Source organism: Peromyscus californicus, unplaced genomic scaffold (assembly GCF_007827085.1).
Source record: "Peromyscus californicus insignis strain IS unplaced genomic scaffold, ASM782708v3 Scaffold_6__1_contigs__length_162567912, whole genome shotgun sequence".
NCBI lineage: Eukaryota > Metazoa > Chordata > Mammalia > Rodentia > Cricetidae > Peromyscus > Peromyscus californicus.
The window spans coordinates 87,163,967-87,180,252 of NW_026294584.1; the positions used below are offsets into that span (position 1 = coordinate 87,163,967).

General features: G+C 42.1%; 2 protein-coding genes across 3 annotated transcripts in view; one reads left to right on the forward strand and one right to left on the reverse strand.

Moving 5' to 3' along the window:
- Nucleotides 1–11,079, reverse strand: part of Ptcd3 (pentatricopeptide repeat domain 3) — a 33,673-nt gene extending 22,594 nt beyond the window's left edge. The window contains exons 1-6 of one of the 2 annotated variants that reach the window (XM_052720390.1): nucleotides 10,950–11,079; nucleotides 9,076–9,128; nucleotides 8,926–8,962; nucleotides 4,288–4,333; nucleotides 1,894–1,962; nucleotides 1,129–1,233 (exon numbers count right to left, since the gene is read on the reverse strand). In XM_052720390.1, coding sequence (XP_052576350.1) covers nucleotides 1,129–1,233; nucleotides 1,894–1,962; nucleotides 4,288–4,333; nucleotides 8,926–8,962; nucleotides 9,076–9,128; nucleotides 10,950–11,053 — 414 coding nt within the window. In that variant the 5' untranslated portion in view covers nucleotides 11,054–11,079. Of the gene's footprint in view, nucleotides 1–1,128; nucleotides 1,234–1,893; nucleotides 1,963–4,287; nucleotides 4,334–8,925; nucleotides 8,963–9,075; nucleotides 9,129–10,949 lie in introns of those variants that run through there. The other variant, XM_052720391.1, reaches the window with a different exon arrangement.
- Nucleotides 11,080–11,373: 294 nt separating this feature from the next.
- The window catches only part of Polr1a (RNA polymerase I subunit A), a 64,823-nt gene continuing 59,910 nt past the window's right edge, over nucleotides 11,374–16,286 (forward strand). Inside the window, exons 1-3 of the mRNA XM_052720377.1 lie at nucleotides 11,374–11,554; nucleotides 13,397–13,601; nucleotides 14,755–14,904. Of these exons, the coding sequence (XP_052576337.1) occupies nucleotides 11,478–11,554; nucleotides 13,397–13,601; nucleotides 14,755–14,904 (432 nt within the window). The 5' untranslated portion in view covers nucleotides 11,374–11,477. The remainder of the gene's footprint in view (nucleotides 11,555–13,396; nucleotides 13,602–14,754; nucleotides 14,905–16,286) is intronic.

Below are 16,286 nucleotides of genomic sequence, written 5' to 3' on the forward strand. Positions count from 1 at the left end.
CCCCCCCCCCCCCCCCCCCCCCGCATCTTTGTTAGGGTTCCACTGCTGCAACAAACACCACGCCATAAAGCCGGGGAGGAAAGGGTTCATTTGGGTTACACTTCTACATTGCTATTCACTGAGGCCGTCAGGACAGGAGCTCACACAGGGCAGGAACCTGGAGGCAGGTGCTGATGCAGAGGCCATGGGGGGTGCTGCTTACTGGCTTCTTCACATGACTTGCTCCACCTGCTTTCTTCTAGAACTCAGGACCACCACAGGGTAGCACCACCCACCGTGGGCTGGGATCTCCCCCATTGATCACTAATTGAGAAAATGCCTTACAGCTGTATCTCAGGGAGGCACTTCCTCATCTGAGGATATGATATACAGCGCTCTATCTCCAAGACAGGAGACCCCTGCAAGGCTTCAGCACCAATGACCCCTAAAGCCAAGCACAGGAGCAGCGACAGCCAAAAACTTAAAGGAGAGTGCTGGGCCAGCAGATGACCACCCCACAACTGCTGCTGTTCTGATTCAGGGTTTTAGTATTTCACCACAGAACCGTATCGGTTTGCTGGCCAGTCACCAGAAACTGCGGTGTGAGGGAGGATGGCTGTGTCTGGGTGTGAGTTTGGGGAACAGAAGGGAAAGGGAGAGGCTGTACGCAGATGAGCTGCTGTGAGGCTGGACTTTCCACACACTCTCAGGAGGAGAGAGGTGCACCTATTTTGCTCACTGCTGTGCTGAAGGGATGGACTGTGGAAGCTGCTGGAACACTCTACAAGCACCGCTCAACTACAGAACAAAGGGGAGTCAGACGGACAGCCTCAAGTCCCAAGAGGAGGAATCTGGTCAAGATACAGACAACAGAGTGCAGGGACGACCAGACCAGCAAGTGCAGACTGTAAAAACTGATGAAGACAACACGTATAAGGAAATGCAGGAAGCTACTAGAGGACCCTGAAAAGGAACAGTCACAGAGAAGACTCAAGAGCAGCATCAGGAATCACACAAGAATTATTTTAAAAAGTCAGTAAACGTTCTCACTCCAATATTCACGGCACTAAAATGGCTAAACCAGTTATGGACAAATGATTTAATCTGCATTCCTATTATTATATAAAAGACACAATCACCTCTTCTTACCGGTATATGAGGCTCAGCTACATTCTTTTGGAAATATTTGGGATATGAATTAATAATAAACTTTGCTGCATTCTTCCCGGACTTCTTTGCCAATAAAAATGAACGCTATATAGGGGGGGAAAAAGATTTAAATACAAATTAGCATTTACATATAATTTAAACTTAAGCAAAGCTACACCCTCAGCAAAAATTATTCCCTTCTCCCCAGAAAAAAAAAAATGCAATAATACTAGAAGTCCCAATAACAAACCAAGTTACAGTACTGCACATACCTCAATTCTGAGTACGGCATTAATTTCAGGTCACGTTTTATATACAGTGCAACACACACACACACACACACACACACACACACACACACACACACACACACACACACACAAATGGTTTGCTTAAGACCTTAATAAAATAGGGCTGGAGAGATGGCTCAGCAGTTAAGAGCACTGATTGCTCTTCCAGAGGACCCAGGTTCAAATCCCAGCACCCACATCATAGCTCTGGCCTGTCTGTAACTCCAGTTTCAGGGGACCCAACACCCATGGCAAAACACCAGTGCATGGAAAAAAAAAAGACCTTAATTAAAAAATTAAAATCAAAACTTTCTTCAGAGACAATACTTAATTTTTGATAAGAGATTCAGAGACTACCATTTGTCAGCATTTAAGCTTTTCAAGGTGTAGTTTAATAATTCAACTATTTATATATTCTTACACAAATCAGTAAAGGTCTTAAAAATGACTTGAAAAGTTATATAACAGCACTCACAGACTCCACAGTAGAGGTTGGTATGAGGTAAGGGTCATCTTGAAATACATAAGGTACAGCTGTAGGGTCCTGTGGAAAGGCGTATCTTTTTAGATTTTCATTGAAACTCTCTAAGCTTTAGTGATGATCACAAATTCTATAAACTGAAACTTTAATTACACATGAAACATACACACAGGAATATGTATGGTCATATGTCTACATATATAAAAAGAAATAATATACGTCAAAAGACTTCTCCCAAATTATGCACAACTTAGAGCAAGTAAGTACAAATCCCCATGGCTCCATCTTACAAGGTTTTTTCTCTTGGTAATAAGGATTGAACTCAGGGCTTCACAGAATTAGTTAGCATTTTAGCACTGTGCTAATTCCTCAGCCTTATTTCTTAGGATTTCAGTCTGTTGTCAGTTAGGATTGACAGTTTTAAACTCTAGTTAAGGACCCCTGAATTAACTAGTCCCTTGACAGTTTCCTGGAATAAGATTTCCTTCACAGCACAGTCACTATGTATCCATATATGCATCTTCACTGAAAGAGTTCCTTCTTGGGCTAGAGAGATGGCTCAGGGGTTAGGAGCAGTGGCTGCTCTTCCAGAGGATCGGGTTCAATTCCCAGTACCCACATGACAGCTCACAACTGTCTGTAACTCCCGTTCCAGGAGATCTGACACCTTTACACAAATGCAAGTAAAATAAAATAAAATAAATTATTTTTTAAAAAGTTAAAAAAAAAAAGAGAGAGTTCCTTCTTACTAGGTAGTGATAGACACCTTTAATCCCAGCAATCAGGAGGCAGAGGTAGGTGGATCTTTTGAGTTCGAGGCCAGCCTGGTCTACAGATCAATTTTTGGATAGCCAAGGCTACAAAAAAGCCCTGTCTCGAAAAAACCAAACCAAACCAAACCAAAAGGAGAGTTCCTTCGGCTGGGGAATGGCCAAATAGGTACAGCACTTACCAGGCAAGTGTGAGTCACAGAACTAAATACTGGATAGCTGTGCCAGCCCTCCTATAATTCTAGTGCTCGGAACGCAAGAGACAAGAAATTCCCAGAATACTGGCTAGCGAAACAAGCCTTTAGAGGCAAGCTCTTGGATCAGTTGAGACCCTGCCCCAACTACTCAGGTGACAGTGACTGAGCAGTTCATTTGTCTGTAAACAGGCATCTGAAATGCTACTCAGAACTGTGTATGCGCCTTTTGAAGACCTAAGGAGGTACCAAACTCCAGCCTCCTACCCCAGCCTCTGCCTTCCTTCCAAGTGCTGGGATCAAAGGTGTGTACACCACACCTGATATAAAATCTGTATTTTGACCAGTATATTATCACCAGCAGGAAAGACTCACGTATCAGAGTCAGAACTACGACAATGTCTCTGTTTGGTTACTAAATTCCTCAGAAACAAGCACCTGTTTTGTTTTGAATTAATTTTTATTTCATGTCATTTTTAGAATCAAGCATGTCAAATAGCTTTTCCAGTAATTAAAAAATGATTAGTGGGTGGTGGTGGCACATGCCTTTAATCCCAGCACTCAGAGGCAAAGGTAGGCGGATTTCTGAGTTCAAGGCCAGCCTGGGCTACAACGTGAGTTCCAGGAAAGGCGCAAAGCTACACAGAGAAACCCTGTCTCGAAAAACCAAAAAAGAAAAAAAAAAGAAATGATTAGTATGAGCTGGGCATGGAGGCACATGCCTTTAAAAATCCTAACTCTTGCCGGGCGGTGGTGGCGCACGCCTTTAATCCCAGCACTCGGGAGGCAGAGGCAGGCGGATCTCTGTGAGTTCGAGGCCAGCCTGGACTACCAAGTGAGTTCCAGGAAAGGCGCAAAGCTACACAGAGAAACCCTGTCTCGAAAAACCAAAAAAAAAAAAAAAAATCCTAACTCTTGGGGGCTGGAGAGGTGGCTCAGTGGTTAAGAGCACTGGGCGATCTCCCAAAGAACCCAGGTTCAATTCCCAGCACCCACATGACAGCTCACAAGTTTGTAAAGTCCAGTTCCGGGGATCTGACACCCTCACACAGACATATATGCAGGCAAACACCAACACACATAAAGTACAAATAAATAATTTAAAAAAAAATCCTAATACTTGGGAAGCAGAGGCAGGAGGAGCTCTGTGAGCTCGAGGCCAGCCTGGTCTACAGAGCAAGTTCCAGGACAGCCAGGACTACAGAAAGACCCTGTCTCTAAAAACAAACAATTATAGGATGCTGTAAAAACACTCCATGGGCATTACATCCTAGCTAGGCTGGTCACTTCATAAACCTGTCTCCCCATTTTCTAAAAGTAGGGATTGGATTAATTTGTTAAAAAAAAAAATTCTAGATGCACAATAGTTTAATTCTGCATAAAGAGCTATAACAATGTGTTATTAATCTAAAAATCCTACTTACCCTGTTTACTGTGGATGCAAGTGCCTGAAGAACAGCCACTTTATCCCTAGAATAAGAACCACAAGTCAGCCTTTACCAAGACTATTCATACTTAGAAAATGAACAAGTCATTCTACTCTCAGAGGACCTTGGCTTTATCACAAAACAAGGCCTCACCTAGAGCCAGCACTTATTTCACAAAACCACTAGAGCAGAAATGGCTGAGAAGCAGATGGGACACAATCCTATAATCTCAGGGATACGGAGGCAGAAGCGACAGAGCTAAAGTCTAACGGGGCTTAGAGTCCCTGTGAGGCTAGACCCTCAGCACCAAAAGTCTGCTTCTTTTGGATGGCATATTCCTTCTTCCTTTGCTTCATGTGTGCTCTGACCTGATCCCTAATAACCTAATAATCCAGGGCTAGTGATTCCCTCTCTCATCTCATAAATCTACCTCGCGGACTTCCTCCAACCGACTTCCTTGTGTATTCTCTGGACTCTGACAGGAACAACTAAAGCAAAGCCTCCACAATGATCCACTTTTATCCTAGGCAATGATGGATCAACGATGTGTGAGACCCCACCATGGCCTGGACCAGCTTTTTACAACTCCAGCCCTTTCCTTACTGCTGCTGCTGCTGCTGGGGGTGGTGGTGTTGGTGGGGAGTGTTCCACTATATCTCTTTGTCTCTCTTCCCAACGTGGCCAAATTGAATAAACCCCTCATCTACCTTTTATCTGGGGAGGGCAGGAGACCCTTAGGCCAGCAGTACATTTTACCTTTGTCGCTGAACTACTGGAAAAGCTTCACTGGCATAAATGACAGATGACATAATCTATTTCAAATCTGCTTACTCTTAATTGTGTGTGTGTGTGTGTGTGTGTGTGTGTGTGTGTGTGTATACACAAGTGCAAGAGCCTGTGGGAACCAGAGGCACTGGATTCCCCTGGAGCTGGAGTTACAGGTGGTTGTGGGCCATCTGACTTTAGAAACTGAACTGTCCTCTGCAGGGGCAATATATGCTCTCATCCTCTGAACCATCTCTGCAGCCCCTTAGATTTACTCTTGCTAGGGCTCATGTATTTAATTTCCAAGAGAATTGTTGTGATTTTAAAAAATTTAGGGTTATTTTAAATAAAGTTTAACATAATATTTATAAGACTGTAAGTCATCTGAGAAAGAAAACGTAAGTTTTATAACATGAGGAGCTAAATAATTGTAGTATATAAGACAGACATTGGATATGCTACTTTGTTTTTGTTTGGTTGGTTTTTAGAGACAGGGTCACTTTACATAGTCCTTGAATGAAAGCTCTTCTTTCCTAAGTTTCATTGGGGTCATTACATTATTATAGGTGTGGGGCCTACTTCATACATCCTTTTCAAGACAAGTGCACAGCCACTAATCTTACTCTTTTTCAAAAAGTATTTAAAGTGATTTAAAGTAATCACAATGAGTAATATCCTTAAAAAATAAAAAACCAGGGCTGGAGAAATGGCTTAGTAGTTAGCACCAGCTGATGTTCCAGAGGACCTGGCTTCATTTCCAGCATCCACATGGTATCTCACAACCATCTCTAACTCCTGTTCCCTGGGATAGACACCCTCTTCTGACCTCCACAGGCACCAAGCACACACATGGCACTCACACATATATAAAAGCAAAACATCAGCTGGGCGGTGGTGACGCACATCTTTAATCCCAGCACTCGGGAGGCAGAGCCAGGCAGATGTGAGTTCGAGGCCAGCCTAGTCTACAGCGAGATCTAGGACAGGCACCAAAACTACACAGAGAAACCCTGTCCTGAAAAACAAAACCAGGGGCTGGAGAGATGGCTCAGAGGTTATGAGCACTGGCTGCTCTTCCAGAGGTCCTGAGTTCAATTCCCAGCAACTACATGGTGGCTCACAACCATCTGTAATGAGATCGGGTGCCCTCTTCTGGCCTGCAGACATATGTGCAGGCAGAATTCTGTATACATAATAAATAAATCTTTAAAAAAAAAAAAAAAGAAAAGCCAAACCAAACAAAAAATAAATAATAAAGCAAAACATCCACACATAAAATAAATTTCTTAAAAATTTAAAAAAAAATTCACCAAAAACCTTCTAAAGTTTACAGGTTAAGCTATGGTATCTGGTGTCATATTGTGATCTTACCTAACAACAATTTCAAAGGCAATATCCAGAGGAGAATTTCTTTTGAGACAAGTGTCTCATGTAGCCTAGGCTGTCCTGGAACTCCCTATGTAGCTGAGGATGACCTTGAACTTCACCTGTAGTGATAGAACTGAAGGCGTGTACTACTACATCTAGTTTTATACAGTATCTAAGAACTGAATCTAAGGCTTCAAATGTATGCTAGGCAAGTTCAGCATCAACCCCCTATTTCCAGAACTTTTAAAGGTAGTTTTAAGCATAAGCAGATTTAAAAAATACAACAAAGCAACTTGGTATCAGTCACCTGGTACATGTTAAATGAGTTTCTATTATCCACGTGATTATGCACAGATGTAGCCAATGTCTTTAATGTCATAGACAGCATGATGGCACTTCTATCCACTCACACAAAGATGGGTGTGTAGGCTGTTTCCCCTGTGACTGCTCTTTGGCCACATGTGCAAGCATTCCTCCTGAGTAGCTAACCAGAGGGGTATGGACATTACCTTAAATTCTGATCCTAACTTCCACCCAAATAACTGTTCCAATTTGCTGTTTCATCAACAAATACATATTTTCTACTCTTTGCTAATATGAAAGGTTTTTAATTCTACTTTTCTTGTTTGTTTTGTTTTGAGACAGTGTTTCTCTGTGTAACAGCTCTGGCTGTCCTAGAATTCAAAACTGGAACACAATTTATAGACCAGGCTGGCCTTGAACTCACAGAGCTCTACCTGCCTCTACCTCCCCAGTGCTGAGAAAATCGCACTTCTTTTACAAATCATAATTAGGCTTCTTAAAATAACCTCGTAATCCATACTAACCTGCTGAACTTTGTCTTCATCATGTCATAGTCATGTAAGAAAATTCACAATGACTGTAATTTGTTCAAGTTTTCTATGACATTGTGAGATCTGACAGATCATAGCCTTAAAGTACAAAAGGCACATGGAGTCTGAAAATACAGATTCTTGAGCCTTGAAATCAGAAGCTCCACCTCAGGGTTCAAAATCCACTCTACACCATTTCTTTTTGGGGGGACCAGGAGTAAGAGACAGAGTAAATATTTTGGTTGTGAGCCTAGCCTTCAACAGCTGAACCATCTCTCCAGCCCCAGAGTAAATATTTTAATATGGTAGCACAAAAAGTTTGCTGTCCAAATTGTCAGCACACAATAAAAAGAAGTATGTGAACAAACTAAGCTACATTTCACATAAAATTTGACACAAATTTTCATGTTACTTTTTTTTTTTCTTTTTGGTTTCTCAAGACAGAGTTTTACTTTGTAGCCTTGGCTGTCCTGGAAATCACTCTGTAGACCAGGTTGTCCTCAAACTCAGAGATCCACCCGCCTCTGCCTCCTGAGTACTGGGATTAAAGGTTTGCACCACTACTGCCTGGCTTTCTTTTTTTTTTTTTTTTTTTTTGGCATGTTACTTTTCTTTAGGGGGGGGGGGGGGGGGCCCGCAACTATATTTAAAAAAAAATTCTTATCTCATAAGCCAGATTTTTAAAAAAGGGCCTTCATTTGCTGACCAATGCTTTGCATCAACCAATTCATATCCTGTTTCCTAATAACATTTTCAACAGGCCTGTCACCAAGCCATCAACAATCATGTTACCTTCTGCCCCTTGAGTGCTGGGATTACAGGTGTATGCCACCACAAAACAATACTCAATATACCTGAACTCCTGCTAGCTATACGGGTAAAGTTACATACATATAGGACTATAAGAGTCGATACAAGCAGGCAGCAGTTAAGATTGTAGAACACTCCAAATATCTTCCTGTTGTATTTCTTGTAGTTATTTTGGGTACAGAGGCTGGCAAAGTTCTGTACACTGGAATGCTGTATTCATAGATAACCAAGTTTCTACTCTTACCTCTGATGTTCCGTTATTCCTATTCTTCTTCCTCACTGTATGAACTTGCTAGGTAGACTAGGTTTTGCCTGAACTCACAGAAATCCTCCTGCCTCTGCTTCCTGAGTGCTGGGATTAAAGGTGCGTGGCACCATGGCCAGCCATTGTTCTTACTCTTGGCCAGGAGAACAAATGAGTCTAGTCATATCAATATAATGAAATATAATGTAGCCACTAAAATGTAAAATTATTACACAAAAAAAGTATATCTAATAGTTCAATTCTAAACTAAATGTGTAGTTTTACACATAAAAATTAAAATTACGTCACTGGCTGGAGAGATGGCTCAGTGGTTAAGAGCACTGGCTGCTCTTCCAGAGGTCCTGAGTTCAATTCCCAGCAACCACATGGTGACTCACAACCATTCATAATGACATCTGGTACCCTCTGTGGCCTGCAGGCATACATGCAGGCAGAACATGGTATACATAACAAATCTTTAAAAAACTTACATCATAAATCTTAAAAATAATGGTTAATATATAACTGTCTATGAAATAGGCACTGCTTAAACCTTATGTTTTATTTACAGCAAACACCGAACCACTGGTTAAATGAATAGCAAATAATACTCACCATGTTTTCTTTTTTGGAATGACTATTTCTTCAATCCCTTACAGGACAAAAATAAAAATAATCAGTTTCCTAACAATACAAAGAAATACAAGGTGTATTTTTTTTGTTGTTTCATTTTTAAATAAACTATTTCCATGGTTTTAAAATTACCTGTTACATTTGTTCCTTCAACCCTTGGCACGGATGCACTTCCAGGATAAAATCTGCATTAAAAAAGAACTGAATTGTATTGCAAAATAAATTAATAAAAAAAAAAAAAAAAAAACAACAACAACAACAACAAAAAACTCTAAAGTTAATACTGCTCATTATTGAAGCTCTCGGCTCATCTCCACCTGCATGCATACATTTTGAGCTACATTTTCTAATTATCATGGATCAAATAGACGAAACTGTATACCTCACATCATGATCAAAACAGCAAGTTCAATGCAAGAAACAATAGGTAGTTAAGATTTATTTGTGATGTTAGGAATCAAACCAGAGCCTCACCCATGCTAAGCCAAGCTCTGGAACACTAAGCTATAGTATCAGCCAAGATTTTTTAAGTATGCAATCTCATTACAAAATAATCAAGATTAAAACCAGAAAATTTAACAGCACTAGAACAGAAATTAACCTGGAAAATGCAGGACAAGGATCAATTCAGTGAGTTGTTGCTTTTAATAGACAGAACTCAGATAGCAAGCAAATGCCTACTCCACTCAAAGCAATCAGAACAAAGCTTAGATCACCTATGGTCGTATATTCCACCACTTTTAACAACCAAAAATGTGCCAACAACAGAAGGCTTTTGACTGTTTGCTATATTCTCAGAGGGCCCCCAATTTTTTTTTCCCAGTATATATATTGGTTCATTGCCAGCCTGGTCTACAGAGCAAGTTCCAGGACAGTCAAGGATAATGACACACTTACAGGTATCCTAAAATCAAACCAATAGGTAATATTACCTTGTGTCTTCCATTCTTAAAGGGCATAGGAATTACTCAGAAAATTTATATGTGATCACAGAGAAAACTACGTCATCCACTGGTGCCTGGTCTAAGGTATCATTTTTACTTAAGCTTTCATTGAAATCATCATCTTATGCTGAGAGAAAGAAGTAGCCATCAGGCAAAGAAAACAAGCAGAAAGGGAGGGCTGGGACCCGATTGCAAAATGGTTTCTACAAAGTCAACCAGTGTTATCTTTAGGGGAATTGAGATAAAGTACGTACAAAATACATACCGTAAGTTACACCAAATTCAATCCCTACAGTTCTTTCAGACAGTTATTACTAGTCAGAATTCACTTTAGAAAAGTTGTCCATTATCATCCAACTCAAGAAAAGGCAAACACTGAACATGAAAGATTTCTTGGCCTGGTGATTTTAAGTCAGTAGCAGAGTGGGTAATCAGCATCCATGAGGTCTTGGAATCAATACACAAAAATAAACAAAATTGGATTTCAAATTTTTTACTACACCTAAATGCCTTACACTAGGCCACTGTTTGAAGGTGTAAAATGAAATTACGTAAATATCTGCAACATGTCCCAAGCAATATCGAAAAAGTGAGGTCGGGCTTTTTTGGCTTTTTTTTTTTTAAGGCTTTTCTGCTTTTACTACAGCCTAATTTTCTTAGCTCAAAGTTCTCATAACATTCGGTCCACAGTGGCGATAAGAGCCTACCGTTTATTTGGGGAAAATTTATTACTTCGCTCTTTCCTTTTGGCAGAGTTAAAATGGATATGGGAGGGGCTTTAAAGAAATTTGTGAAGGGGCTGTATAAGCACTCACGGAAATATGAACTTTGCGAAAACAGGGACCTGTTTTAAAGGGCCATTTCAGTTTTATAGAGTATTACAACCAACCAATAAAAATCTCCCGAAAGAATATACGCCGTTCGAAACTTAAGGTCAAACCACTGCTACCTCGTGCTACCCTTGGGGGCGCGCGGCCTCCAGCACGCAAACACCGTTGCATGCCACCTAGTTCCACAACTCTTAAGGAAATGCAAGGTCTAACTGACTCCGGGTCTTCTTACCTGCAGCAGGGCTTCGCTTCACACACACCTGCCCCCCGAGCAGTCTGCAGCAAGGCAGGCCCGCCGCGGAGACGCACACAGCGAGCAGACAGCGCCGCCGCCATCTTTGGACTGTTCGCAGAGCACGTTGGGAACGCCCTCCGCCTACAAGGTCAAAAGAGGCGGGGCAGGCGTGGAACGTCTCAGCTCGAAATGGGTGGTTACAAGGTCATGTTTGGCAAGGATACCAACGGAAGGCTCACTACACATCATTCGCCTCAAATAAATGTACTTGAAATATTATTCCTGATGTCTCAGTTGTGATTTTGTTTTTAAACAGAAAGAGGGTCTTGAGACTATTTTCTTCTGACCCCACTCCACCCCGAAAGCAAAAGTGAGCTCGTCCAAGTCAGTAAGCTAGGCAGCGTTTCCGGCACGCATGCGCAGTGGAAAACACATGGTGGCTCCGTGCTGCGAGAGTCCAGCGTGTTTCGCCGGAGCTAACGGGAACTTCTCTCTAGGTGACGGATCTCAAAACTGACTCGAAAGATGCTGGCCTCCAAGCACACGCCATGGAGGCGGCTTCAGGGCATTTCCTTCGGGATGTATTCGGCCGAGGAGCTCAAGTAAGGAGTTGGTGGGAATGCGTGGTTGTGGCAGTGGGCGCCGGGAACTACAGTTCCCAAAAGGCCTTGCGCCGAGCCTGTCGGGGGGTCCGGCTGCCTGGCGCCGTTTTGCAGGTAGCGGGAAAGAATGCGCTGCGACTGGGTTTGACCTTCCTTGCTCCATCTTTATCCGTTCATCTTCCTCGTTAACGAACCAGTCATTTATATTCTCATGTTCGCCACGCGCTTATGAACTACCTAATTAGTCTCCTCTCGTCGGAGCGATGATGAACCTTTAAATCGCAGGTTAAGGCCTTGTTGTACTTTATGAAGTTATGAAGTCGCAGGAACTCTTATTTAATCTTCATTTTGATCTCGATAACATACACGCATCTCAAACTTGCATTAAAAACGCAACATGCACCCTCACTTCCACAAACTGAAAGGAACTGCCTCCCCAAACTGGCGTGCCAGGTTTAATGCAAAATAAAACAATTCTAGACTCCACTCTAACATCTTATTTATTAGGCTTTTGCTGTATGTTACCTACATATCTAATTTGATTTTACCCTCCTTTTATCTCTATTGCCACTGCCTTAAGTCAGTTCTTTGTCATGCTCAGATTGTCTCTTCCTTCCACCTCCACCCTCATATACATCTAGTCCTGTCAGTCCTCCACACAGCTGTCAAAATTATTCTCAAGTGCAAATTGAAGTCATACTAATATCACCCCTAAACCTTCCCAGGAGTTTGCCCTCGGGAAAAAGATACTACAACGGTGGTTCTCAACCTTCCTGATGCTCCATGTATCCTTGGTCCTTCCAGTGGCATTGACCATGGGAGTCTTCCAGATCTGTTCAGCTTCGTTTTTTATGGACCACCGTCAGTTTACCTGACCCTACAGCTCACTGACTTTTTTTGTTGCTGCTGTTGTTCCCTCTAGAGTGCAAGAAGGGGATGGCATCTCTGTCCTTACATTTGTTTTCTGACCTGGACCAGCAGGTCATTCTTCAGTGACAGGATCCTCATGGGGAGATGCCAAGGGATGGAAAGATAGAGGATAGAAGATAAAAGCTGAGGTCAGAAAGTCTTGCGTAAGCTATGTCTTATGCCAAGCAAGCTTATTAGGAAGTACAGCATCTTATACACTGTTTGTAGGGGGGAAAACAGCCAGGGTCAGCAGAGAGCGAAGTCAGACAATGTTGGCAAAGAGAGCCCAGGATACCTCAGACGCAGCTGTCTTAGGATTGATAATCACAGCTGAGGGGGAAGAGTTGCGTCCTCAGAAGCTGCAACCTTGACTCCTTCGAGGCACTGGCTCCTCCTCTTGACTGGCCTTACCAAGTCCACTGCTGGACAAGGGCACAGAACTACAGTTTCCTTTGTCCTTTCATCAGGACCACTGAGAAAGTCTCGGGTCAGTCTGGCTCCCCACAATTTTCTAAATTAGATGAGATTTACAAGGCAAACTGGGCTTTGTAAAGTATATTTGTGTGACATTTAAGAAGGATGCTTTCTCACTATTTCATTGTTGTGTGAACACCCAAATACAATTGAGTAGAGCACACACAGGCTTTATAACATTTACTGTTCTATGTGGCGCAATAACACGCTCTTAGTGGGTACAAGACTAGTTATTTGACAGTTAAGAGATTCCATTATATAAAGTGATGAAATCTTGCATAAAGGAAGTTTCTTTATGATTTTATTTGTGTTTAATTTTCTTGATTTGTTATTCTGTGTACAGGAGTTCTTATATGGCAGTTCCTTCATTGAATGATTTAGGCTTTCTAGTCAGGTCTGGAACATCAGAGAAGTTAATAACCTGAGCTTTCCCTGGATTTTTTTTTCTAATCTCCTCAGGAAATTAAGCGTTAAATCCATTACCAACCCTCGCTATGTGGACAGTCTGGGAAACCCTTCAGCAAATGGCCTGTATGATTTGGCATTGGGGCCTGCAGATTCCAAAGAAGTGTGCTCCACCTGTGTGCAGGACTTCAGCAACTGCTCGGGACACCTGGGCCACATTGAGCTCCCGCTCACGGTGTACAACCCTCTCCTCTTTGATGTATGTGCTGCCCTGGGCATGTGGGCCTTGGGATTGCTGGAGTTGTGAGGACCATCTTTTCTTCCTCTTTCTTTAGAAAAAAAAAAAACCTTGAGGGACTCAGTGCATGTCACCTCGAGGGTCCACTGTCCAAAATGCTTGAGATCAGAATTGTTTTCAATTTCAGGTTTTGGACTATTTACAGCCTACATAATGGTGATATTGTAGGAATGGAACCCAAGTCTAAACATGAATTCACTCATAGTTTATATATACCTCATATACACAGCCTGAAGGGGATTGTATGTATTTCTGACATGCCTACATTTTTACTAAAACCCATAACCCATGAAGTCAGATGTTGAATTTGTTTATTTGTATATCGGGTCTCAAAAAGTTTGGGATTTTAGATTCTCAGATTAGGGATGCTTACCCTGTAACTTCAGCTTACCCTACAGACTACCCGGAGAATTTCAGCTTGATTCCAGTTGAAAAAAGCCACAACTAGATTCTGTTTATGTGAGAGGGAAATGTTTAGTGAGCCACCCACCCACCTATCCAAGACTCGGGGTCTATTCCAGACTTAAGGCACTGATTTATGCCCTTTTGCTTCAAGGGTTCTGTGCCCTTCAGAAAGCTGAGTGGCAGTCACCTCCCTAGGAGTGGAGGGAATTCTGGTGCTCCTGAGGCCATTGGCTTTTCAGGTAGCTCTGCACAGTGTAACTTCTTAGTAGGAAAGCAAAGCCCCCAAAGGAAGACCAATAGCATCAGAATGAAGCCCCTGTCTAGACTGCCGCTTGTATGAGTAACCTAGCCTCCAGGGGCTGTTTTTAAGCTGTTTAGATTGTGGCATACACACCAGGTTGTCTGTTAAGCATATTGAAGAAAGGCTATTGTCCTAGTTAAGTAGTTGGGGTAAAGCAAAAGGAATTCCTTTTCTCAGACCATGCATTCATTCTACATGAATTTCAAATTTGAATGGTTTAAAATGAAATCATAAAAGAAATATTTGGGAATGTTGGTTTAGTTTATAGGGTCTAAAAGGCTATAGAGGCAGAAGTAGAATTCTTAAGGAAATAGACAACAGAAAGAAAAAATCTCTTGTACAATGAAAACCACTGTGCGTATTGTGTCTCTTTTTAATGTCCTGTTTCCTTTTGTCCCTACTCTTTAGAAACTCTACCTCCTGCTCCGAGGCTCCTGTTTAAATTGCCACATGCTGACTTGTCCTCGGGCTGCCATTCACCTGTTGATCTGCCAGCTGAGGGTCCTGGAAGTTGGAGCCCTCCAAGCAGTTTATGAGCTTGAGCGAATTCTGAGCAGGGTAGGTTGGTAATGGAAACCAGGACATCAAGAGATGTTTGTTTGTTGTCCTTTGTGCCACCCCAATAGTCTCCAGAATGTTTGACCCTTGTATCTTTTTTATTCTTGGTCTTTTGAGACAGGGTTTCTCTGTGTTAAATAGCCCTGGCTGTCCTAGAACTTGATCTGTAGATCAGGCTGGCCTTGAACTTACAGAGATCCACCTGCCTCTGCCTCCCAAGCGCTGGGATTAAAGGCATCTGCCACCACTGCCCGGCGACCCTTGTATCTTATAATGATGCTAATAGATAGGTATTTTCCCTGGGTCTGGGTGGGGTAGTGGTAGAAGAGGTAGAAGGCGGTTCACATGTAAACTTCCAGGCCCATTATTCCTTGTCCAGGGCTTTCTTGAAGAAATGGCTGATTGTAAGCCTGGATGAGAAATTACAGTAGCCTGTAACATGACATGCCAGAGAGTAAGTTGGTGCTCAGAGTCAGTCAAAAGGACACAGCTTGTGTGAGGGGTTTACTGTGGCCAAATCTGGGACAATCAAAACAAATTGTGATAGTAAATAAGTATAAGCCATTGAATGCAGTAGGAATCTACAGCATCCATGAGTTCACATGGATGTAAATGGAGAATGATTTGAATGACTGATAATTTAAGTAGCAGGCTGCTGGTACACTTTACAGTACATTCTGCCACACACATATGTAATCTTTATTAACCACAGAGATTGAGGAAGCATCACTTTCTTATCAAAGAATCTGACACTCAACCCCCTTATTCAAGTAGTCAAAGTGAACAATACCTGATTAAAAAAAAATTAAAATCACATGGTATGTTCTAAGCTGTGGTAAAAATGGCATGTTGCTTTGGGGTTCTTCTACCACAAGGGCATTGGTTCAGTCTTGTTCATGAGGAAACATCAAACATGCCCAAGTTGAGTAGTTTGTAAAACCCTCCTTTAACCCTCAGCAATGTAGAGGCCTTCAGTAACAAAGGAACTATTCCATTCTCAGACTGACATGCTGCTTGCCTCTAAGCAGCACCTGAAAACTGTTCTAACGACTTGACATCTGGAAACTACAGCTAGTGGATGTAACTGATATGCTTTTGCTGTGAAAGACAGTATAAAGAGAACTTTCAAACCCCGAACCGTGTCTGGGAGGTAGATGGTGGTAGTTTATTACTGTTAGCTTACCATTTTGATTATTGTAGTAAGGTCTAGCCTGAAACTTGTTGTGTAGACAAGGCTGGCCTCAAGCTCCGAGAGATCCTCTTTCCTCTGCCTCCTGAGTGCTGGGATTAAAGACCTGTGTCACCATGCCCAGTGATAGAAATTGCTTTGTCCTATGTTGTAGATTTGGCTTCCTAATATTTTGCTTAGGATTTGGCATCTG